The sequence below is a fragment of the Eschscholzia californica genome, unplaced genomic scaffold, assembly GCF_041429995.1.
Source record: "Eschscholzia californica isolate CP2 unplaced genomic scaffold, dmEscCali1.0.p SCAF_4, whole genome shotgun sequence".
NCBI classification, from domain to species: Eukaryota; Viridiplantae; Streptophyta; class Magnoliopsida; order Ranunculales; family Papaveraceae; genus Eschscholzia; species Eschscholzia californica.
In genome coordinates, this window is record NW_028238461.1 from 47,518,781 (window position 1) to 47,528,797 (window position 10,017).

At 37.6% G+C, this 10,017-nt stretch overlaps 1 protein-coding gene across 2 annotated transcripts; it reads left to right on the forward strand.

Moving 5' to 3' along the window:
• The first annotated feature begins 958 nt into the window (after positions 1-958).
• Positions 959-3,799, forward strand: LOC147545408 (histone-lysine N-methyltransferase, H3 lysine-9 specific SUVH1-like). 2 transcript variants are annotated; one of them, XM_086633937.1, is made up of 2 exons: positions 959-1,158; positions 1,532-3,799. In XM_086633937.1, exon 2 carries the CDS (start codon positions 1,622-1,624, stop codon positions 3,509-3,511), a length of 1,890 nt encoding a protein of 629 aa, XP_086490063.1. In that variant the 5' UTR covers positions 959-1,158; positions 1,532-1,621; the 3' UTR covers positions 3,512-3,799. The 2 variants fall into 2 exon arrangements, with proteins under 2 accessions (XP_086490063.1, XP_086490062.1); XM_086633936.1 differs by having other exon boundaries at positions 962-1,158; positions 1,287-3,799.
• The last annotated feature ends 6,218 nt before the right edge of the window (positions 3,800-10,017 follow it).

Genomic DNA, 10,017 nt, shown 5'->3' on the forward strand with positions numbered 1-10,017 from the left:
ATTTTTCTCACCGGAACCCACCAAAAAATGTAGCTTCTTGAGATCTTAAAGCCCATATTTCCCAGTTTACGCTTTATACTCATTTATATCAAAGGATTAAGATTAGGTTGAGAGATGTAATCTCAATCTTGGAGATAAATTTGGACGTGTAATATTAGCCACTGAAGATAAGTTTGGGAGGTATAATCTAAACTCTTAGAGAAAAATTTGGGAGGTGTAATCTTATCTATCGAAGAAGAGAATATATTTTAGAAAAGATACTTTCCTTCCTGCCTTATTATATAGATGGGTACCAGAGTCTAACCCGATTCTAACCCCTATCAACTATCATCTTTTTTTTTGGTAATTTGACTTCGAATTATGATAGTAATTACAAGTCGTTGATACATCAAGGATGTGATGAGCACGGTAGCTGTCAAATCAAAAAAGAAACTAGCCTAAAGCCAATCTACATTATTTATGCCCTAATAACCCCAAATTCAATAATTCAGAAATTCCACCTTTTTTGGGGATCGAACCCCGAACCTCCAGGGACCTTTGGAGTATATGTGCCAACTAAGTGTTGTCAATTATCATCCCTTTGTACACCATAAATTTTTGTGGTATATTTATATATTAAAAAAAGTAAAGGTATACTTTTTTTTTTTTTTGAGAATTCGACTACGGTTTACGTTAGTCGTTACAAGGCAATGATGCATCATAGAGATGTAATGAGCACGATAACCGCCTACTTTAAACTGAAACTGAAAGAGGCCTAAAGCCCGACAACGAAGAGGCCTAAAGCCCGACAAATTATTACATTATTCATAGCCTACATTACATAAGATAAATCTTGATGGCAACTGCTTCCACCGAGACTCGATCCCACGACCTCATAGTCTTAAGAGGGGTGTCCAACCGTTACCAAAGGGTGGTGGACAAGTAAAGGTATACTTATAGTGGGGGTGTTGATAAGATTTTTCTAGACAGTCAATAACATTCGCTAGAAAATCCCTCAAATTTGAAAGACCAACATCTGTAAGAAAAAACGGAGAATACACTCAAAAAGACACAGACAAGTGTGGGAGAAGTATCAGACAGAAGAACTGCCCAAACCTAAATATTCCTCAAGGTCGGAATATCAAAACCCTAAAACTCCTCAATCGATCCCCAAAAAAAGTAAGCTAAACTCAATTTCACTATTTCTTCACTTTATTATATCAAGTTTATCTATTCTTCTGATTTGTTTCTACTTCTTCAAAACTCCTAAACAAAACCAGTTGATTTTCATTTTGTTTCATATCTAGGGTTTTTTTTAAAAGCTTCAATCGTCGAATACTTTTAACTGTTTCTCGATTCCTTCGAGAAAGAAAAAGGTGAAGTAAAGAACCGATCGGCTTACTCAGGCTCTTCAGTTCTTCAACCTATAATCTTTTGCCCTGTTTTTTGTCTGGTTGTTGTGATTTGTGAGATTTTAGTAGTATTTTAAGCTTGTTTGCTTTTTCTCTCTCTTTAAATATTTTGTAACTTGTAGTACGGATTTGGTCGTTAGATAGAAGAAAGCTTGGTGGTCCTACTGCCCTCTCTCTCTCTAGGACTCCTCTGTATTTCAGTTGTTGTTGTTGGTCAGACTGGATCAAAGATGGAACCAGGGTTAGGTTCGAATTCAGCCCCTTTTGACAAGTCTAGAGTTTTAAATGTGAAGCCTTTGCGTTGTGTACCTCCTCCTAATAATAATGGAAGTGGGTACTCACAGTTTTACCCTTCAAACCCTAATAACGACCATTCAACCCAAACTTCATCAAAATCTTCTGATGGTGGTACTGGTGGTGGTGGTCATAATGGATTACCAAAGAGAAACTTGAAAACCCATTCAGGGGATTCTGGCATATCAACATCAGAAGAACAGGAGATAGATAGAGGAGTTAGTAGTAATGGGTCGAAGCAGAAGAATAAAGTCAAGTCTAAGAAACCAAAGATGAGTGAAAATGAAATTTTGAATTCCCAAGATGGTGATACTGATTTAGTTGCTAGTATTCTAATGAAATATGATGGACTTCGAAGAAGATTTGCTCAACTTGAAGAAGCTGGAGCAGGAGTTAGTAAACGGCCGGATTTAAAAGCAGGGACAATAATGATGAACAATTCATTCAGAACTAATTTGAGGAAGAGGATTGGAAATGTTCCTGGGATTGAGGTTGGAGATATTTTCTTTTTCAGGATTGAATTATGCTTGGTGGGATTACATTGTCCAATAATGGCTGGAATTGATTATATGGTTATGAACTTTAGCCAAGTTGGAGAGCCTTTGGCTGTGAGTATTGTTTCTTCTGGTGGGTACGAAGATGAAGCAGATGCAGGAGATGTTTTGATTTACAGTGGTCAAGGTGGTAACCTATCTAAGAAGAAAGATAATGGCAAAGAAGCATCTGATCAGAAGCTCGAAAGGGGAAATCTCGCGTTAGAGAAAAGTTTGCATCGTGGGAACGAGGTTAGAGTTATTCGAGGTGTGAAGGATGTTTTAAGCTCAAGTGGGAAAGTGTATATCTATGATGGTTTATATAAAATACAAGAGTCATGGACGGAGAAAAACAAAGTAGGTGTTAGTGTTTTCAAATACAAATTGGTAAGAGTACTCGATCAACCCGAAGCTTTCACTTTATGGAAAGCCACTCAACAATGGAGGGAAAATATCAATTATCGGCATGGGCTTGTACTACCCGACTTGAGTTTAGGAGTGGAAAAGTTACCAATTCCTCTTGTGAATGATGTCGATGGGGATAGAGGACCTGCTCATTTCGTTTATATCCCTAGCCTCAAGTACCCAGAACGGCCGTCTGTTGGTTGCGGTTGTACAAATTATTCATGTCTTCCAAATTCAGATTGCTCTTGTATTCAGAAGAATGGAGGTGATTCCCCTTATGCTAATGGGCTTCTTGTGATCCAGAAACCTTTGATACATGAATGTGGTCCGTCGTGTTCATGTTATCCTACTTGCAAAAACCAAGTAGCTGAAAATGGCCCGAAAGTCCGCCTGGAGGTGTTTAAGACAGAAAATAGAGGTTGGGGGGTCCGATCTTGGGATCCTATCCGAGCGGGTACTTTCATTTGTGAATATGCAGGTGACGTCATTAATAATACCGGAGGAAGAGGGGTTGACATAGACAATGATTATATCTTCAATGCAATACATCCGGGAAACTACATACGAGAATGGAATTACATACCGGAGTTGCTTGGAGAGAAGAAGCCCGTGGACTTGAACGAAGCATACAAGCCCAAGTTACCAATGACAATAAGCTCAAAGAATATGGGTAATGTTGCTCGTTTTTTGAACCATAGCTGCTCTCCAAACATCTTTTGGCAGCTCGTGTCACGTGATAAAAAAGGGGATTCCTATCCTCATATCTTGTTCTTTGCCATTAAGCACATTCCACCCATGACAGAGTTGACATATGATTATGGTACATCGGACGGAAGAAGAAAGCCGTGTTTATGTGGAACATCAAAATGTAGAAGTTATTTCGGGTAGTAGACAGGGAAGAGCAATCTTGCACATTCCTTGGAAAGGTTTGAAATCTCCAACATTTCTAACCATTTTTGAACTTTTTACTAATAGTCTTTTACTTAATTTGTTGTTCTGTCCTTTAATGTATGGTTAGGTTAAAGTGTCTTATCTTTAAATGTATTGAGCTGTTTGAAATGTTCTTGATATAAACCAGTTGTTCAAGTAGAAACTGATCGAACTGCTACAGTTTTGTAGCAGCATATACAGATACAATCATATATTCTTATTATCTGATAATATGTTTTATGGAAACTGTAAAGATTTGAACACCCGGTTACCACTCAAACAAAGTGAGCTTCACACACCCGAAAAATTGTACCCTACTGTCTCCTCTCATGGTGTCTCCCTGATTGTGGTATTCCTCCCTGATGGAGGTATTCTTCTTCACTGTTGCTGTGAATTTTCATTGGCTCCATTCACAAACCATCTACAATTTGAATGATAGAGAAAAGCCAATTGGAGTCTTGGCCAGAATGAGTCTCTCTTGGACCAGAGCGGAGTATTGAGAAGTCTTCTCCTTTAATCTTGTATATATCAGATAACTGTCATATATTTTCGAAGTCTTCTCCTTTAATCTTGTATATATCAGATAACTGTCATATATTTTCTTATCAAGGTCTTGCATATCACATAAGTGTGATTGGTAAGGTGGCTAACCAAAAGTTGAGGTTTTGAAACCCATTATGTTTCTGTGTTCTTTCATTTTCTTTACAAGAAAATTTTTCGCGTTTTCTTTTCGGAGTGATTCTCTCTTAGCTCCTAAACCTAACCAACTCATCACTCACTCTAGTTCTACATTATGTTTCTTTTTTCTTTCATTTTCTTTTCAAGAAAATTTCTCCTTTCCTTTTGGGAGTGATTCTCTCTTAGCTCCTAAACATAACCAACTCATCACTCAAGTTCTATAGACACTCTCTCAACAAAAAAAAAGTTCTATAGAAACATGTCAATTGATAGGCCGTTTTTTTTTCTTTGGGGAAATATTGTTTGCCTTTTTGTTGAATGGTTTTAAATTCAGAAAGTGGTAGAAAACTTGGTATTTTAAATTCAAAAAAGAAAAAACAACTTGAAATTGTACCTTATATTTCTGATATGACTCTATGGAAGGAAGATTTTGGGGATACAATTTTCGGGAGTTGCAACTATGCATTGGAAAGAATTTAGCTCTTACAGGTAAATGCTCAATAACCAAGTAAGCTCACAAATTTGATAATGATCAAATGCATTTTGGGTCGTCTTATACCAGATTCCAACAGTAGTGGTTAAAATTGACATAATGGAAGTAAGTGGATAGTCCAAGACCATACATGATTATTTCATATCCCCCTTCTCTTTACATATGCTTTTGTTTATCACACTTGTTGTTGTCGCATTATAGACTGTATTGTTACTCTTACTTCCATCGGGGTAAATCTGTCCCCTTCCCTGTTCCCGCCTACACAGAGGCAATCATATTAGTTTCGGTAGATGTGCTTTTCAGGTACTTAAACCCGTTTAGATCATATCTAGACAAATAGAAGTAGGGAGACGAGCAATGACAATATATGCGCGTCGCGATGGAAAAATATGGGCACGTTTATTCCCAGACAAACTTGTTACAGTAAGACCTACGGAAACGCGTATGGGTTCACTGTGATAAATATAAGCGCAATTGAAATTCCTTTGGAGTTTTACATTTGTGTATTGATAACACCATTCACTATTTCTTGAAGCTCAATCTCTCTTCCGAATGAAGCTTGCGCGGGCGAATATTGACTCTTTCAATATCACTTTTACATCTAGGGTCAGGTAAAACACAAGAATCCAATCAGAAATGTCACAAAATCCCCGCTCTTTGGGGATGTCCTCAGCGTCGAGGAACATGTACTGTCTAAAAATAATCAAGTTATAAATGACGGGACGAAATCAAGAAATAATCCCCCACGTGCGAAATTATAGAAGATATCCTTTAAGATCAAACAATTCCATTGAATTGGGTTAGGAGATCTTCCAATTGAGAAGATCCATCGACCTGAGACGAAGAGAAAGGTTTATCTATTTTATTTAGTTACTAGTCTCAAATATATGGGTCAGGAAGCATGTAAAGTTGATTATATGGGTTCATGTTGTAACTTCAGGGTAGCAGCCTTTGAGTTCATGTTAACTACATGGATCAAGAAGTGTAAGCTTTACTTGAACTCAGAATTTTATTTCCAATCTTAAACTTTCATCATTTTACAATCTCTTATTTATAGAAAAGAAATAACAAACAATAACAGAAAATATGATATCAAGAAAGTTAGTTACTAATCCTAACTAACTTTTCTTTCACAGATAATTCTGTTGGGAGTGCCTTTAGCAGAAGCAATGGGGTTGGAGTTGACTGTTGACTTGAGCAGAAGACCAAGACTTATTGACTCTTGACCGAGACTTCACCAAGACTTATTGACTCTTGACCGAGACTTCTGTTGACTGTATAAGTACCAATGTAAACCCTAATCTCTTTACTTTCTCTCATGTAAACCCTAGTTCTCACAGCCCCCCTCAAACCGATGAGGAAGAGAGACGATGGATCATCAGTTTGTGTCGAAGATTTTGAAAAATATCAAGAGGTAAACCCTTAGTGAAGATGTCTGCAAGCTGCTCTTTCGTTGGAACATGATGAACAGTGATGGTTCCTTCTAAAACGAGATCACGAACATAGTGAAAATCCACCTCGATGTGCTTTGTTCGTGCATGAAAGACCGGATTTGATGCTAGATATTTCGCACTAAGGTTATCACAGTATAGATCGAAGGGTTTTTACAACTTACAGTAGAGTTCCTCCATCAGGTATGATATCCAGACTACTTCTGTTGCCATATTCGATAATGCTTTGTATTCAGCTTCAGTGGATGACCTAGCCACTGTGGCTTGTTTCTTAGAACTCCATGATACTAGATTCGACCCTAAGAAAATACAATACCCTCCAGTAGATTTGCGAGAATCTGGACAACCTGCCCAATCTGAGTCTGAGTAGGCAGTAAGAGTTGATAGACTACTTGAAGTGAGTCTAATACCAGAACCCGTAGTCCCTTTGAGATATCTCAATATCTTTTTGACCACCATTAAATGAGTTGAGGTTGGTTGATGCATAAATTGAGCTGTATAATTTACAACAAAAGATATATCTGGTCTTGTTAATGTCAGATATTGTAGAGCTCCTACAAGGCTTCTGTACTCTGTTGGGTTAGTAAGTATATCCCCATCATTGATAGAAACTCTTTTACCACTGCTCACAGGAACCTTTGAAGGTTTAGAATCAAGTAGATTTGCCTTGTTTAGTAATTGAAGTGTATACTTGTTTTGTGATAGAACCATAGCAGTAGAATTTGGTTCATACTTAACTTCAATACCCAGAAAGTAGGCTAAGGGACCCAATTCTTTCATTTTGAACTTACTGCTCATATCACTAATAAGAGTAGATAGTTGAGCTTCTGAATCTCCAGTCAGAATAATATCATCAACATACAATAAGAGAATCATAGTTGATGAAGAAGAATGCAATACAAACATTGATTGATCACACCTGCTCTTATGAAACCCATAATCATATAGAAAGTTGGCAAATTTTGTGAACCAGGCCCTTGGTGCCTGCTTAAGACCATAAAGGGCTTTATGTAAAGCACAGACATGGGTTTCCTTTCCTTTTTGTATAAACCCTGGTGGTTGGATCATATAAACTGCCTCAGATAAAGTCCCATGCAAGAAAGCATTAGAGACATCCAACTGTTTGATATGCCAAGACCTAGTAATGGCAATAGAGAGAACTATTCTGATGGTGTTTGTTTTGACAACAGGACTAAAGGTTTCATCATAGTCCACCCACTCTTTTTGATGAAAACCTTTGGCTACTAATCTTGCTTTATATCTCTCTATGGTTCCATCACTTTTCTGTTTTAATTTGTATACCCACTTGCACCCAAGTACATTCATAGTATTATGAAATGGTACTAGAGACCATGTTTCATTATTCTGAAGGGCTGTATACTCCTCATTCATAGCCTGAACCCATTCACTGTGTTTTGCTGCCTCTTTATAAGATGTGGGTTCAGTGGGCAATTGAAGTATGGATAAGTAGGCTACATTTAAACTGTGAGGTGATGAAAAATGAGCAACAAAATCAGCTGGAAGCTGTTTTTGTTTTATAATACCATTTCTAGCTCTAGTAATAGACTCTGTCTGATCATGGTGTATAGGAACTATTGGGGCTGCTGGTGTACTAGTAGGATTACTAGAAATGCCCTCCTCATGTGAAGCCAGACACCTAGACACTGAATTAGTTGGTGAGCTGGTGATTACACTAGATGTCCCTAATTCAGTAGGATGAGAATGAGAACTGTCTACTGCTGGAAATGGCAATGATATAGACTGCTCATTTGTCTGATCACTACCAGACTGTACTTGAGTGATGTTGGCATAAGGAAAATGGCCTTCATCAAAAGTGACATGTCTGGAAATATAAATTCTCTTAGATACTGAATCATAACACTTATAACCCTTGTGCTCATTGCTGTATCCTAAAAATATGCACTGAATACTCTTAGGACTTAGTTTGTCCTTTCTCAATTCTCCTAAATGTGGATAGCAAGCACACCCAAAGGTTTTGAGTGTAGTGTAGTCAGGAGGAACATGGAAAAGAGTTTCAAAAGGTGTAGAACCTTGCAGTGTTGGAGTGGGTAATCTATTTATGATATAAACAGCTGTATTGAAAGCATCAAACCATAGGAATTTAGGTAATGAACAATGAAAAGAAATTGTGTTACCTAATTCAGTGATATGCCTATGTTTCCTCTCAGCCTTGCCATTTTGCTGAGGTGTATAAGGGCAGGAACATCTGAACAGAATCCCATTTGTATCTAAAAAAGTCCTGAAAACCCCTTGCTTGAGTTCTGGAGCTCCATCAGATTGAAAGTAAACAATCTTCTCTTTTAGTAAGTTTTCACATGTAGCTTTAAAATGAGTGAAGCACTTCAGACTATCAGATCTTACTTTCATAGGATAGATCCAACTGAATTTACTGAAATCATCCAGAAAAAGGATGTAATACCTAGCACCATTAGGTGTAGGTGTAGGAGCAGGGCCCCAAATATCACAATGGACTAGATATAAGGCAGTATTTGTAGTGGTGGAAGAGTTAGCAAATGGTAAACATTTGCTTTTGCCTAACTCACATGATTTGCAAAACTTTTGAGCATTAATATTTGATACTGCTATCTTATTTTCAGAATGTAACTGTTTTATAACACCATGATGAGAATGCCCTAGTCTAGCATGCCAAGTATCATAGGAAGACACTGTTTGAGATACATTAGCTTCAATGTCTCTATGTTGTAGAGAATTAGTATGTACTTCTATTGGATAAAGATTAATCTTGACAGGACCTTCAGCTAAGACCTTCTTTGACCATATATCCTTTATATTGTATCCCCAAGGTAAAAATTCAACAGAACAAGAATTGTCCTTGGTAAACTTTGAAATAGAAAGAAGGTTTCTCTTTAAGTGGGGAACACACAATACCTTATTTAGATTAAAATCATGATTAGATGTTGATAATGTTGAAGAACCTGTACTAGTGATTGATAGAAACTTTCCACTTCCTACCATCACAGCCTCTGTACCTTGATAAGGGGTAATAGCTCTTAAGTTGTCTGAAGAGTGAGTCATATGACTGCTGGCTCCTGTATCTGCTAACCAAGACTTGTCCTTGTTTCCCTCAATGATAGAGTTAGAGGCCATATAACATGTATTACTATCTAAAGAGGGAGAAAATTCATTTGATAAGCAATCTAGAAATATATCAGCATCATCATCAATATCATTGTGACTCATAATAGCAGTGTGACACTCATGAAACTCATCTGAAGGAGTTGAAGGAGATGTCCTTCGACCAAGGTGACAATGCGAACAATTTGTCGGATAGGACAATTGATGTGGAAGATCATCAAGTCCGATTGATTTAGGGATCGTAGAGTTGTAGCTAGAGACCAACTACGATCGTCGAATTACGAAGTAATTCGCGGCTAACTTCGATCGGATCCTACAACGGGTTACACATAAGAGTGACAAATTGATCTAGGATATGACTAGTGGGAGTGAGATATAATCATGGGAGTGTCCCATAAACATATCTCATAGGCCTAAAAAGGAATTAGGCAAAGATAGTACAAAAAGGCCAAAAGCAGGGTTTTTGGGCCTAGGCCGATTCGGGCACTTTTAGGGCTCGGATTGGGCTGATTTTTGGAGGGACGTTTCCTTATGTTATGAACATTAAATCTGCCAATTTTGGCTGGGTTTGGACGTCATCTCCTTAGGGAATTGAGAAAATACCAATAGTTGCTATTTTCGACTATTTCCCTAAATCTTATTCTAAAGGGTGTTTTGGGAAACCTAAAAGGAGGTGGATTCTTATTAGGGTTCTATATAAACACTCTTAGGGCAGAGAATAAGGT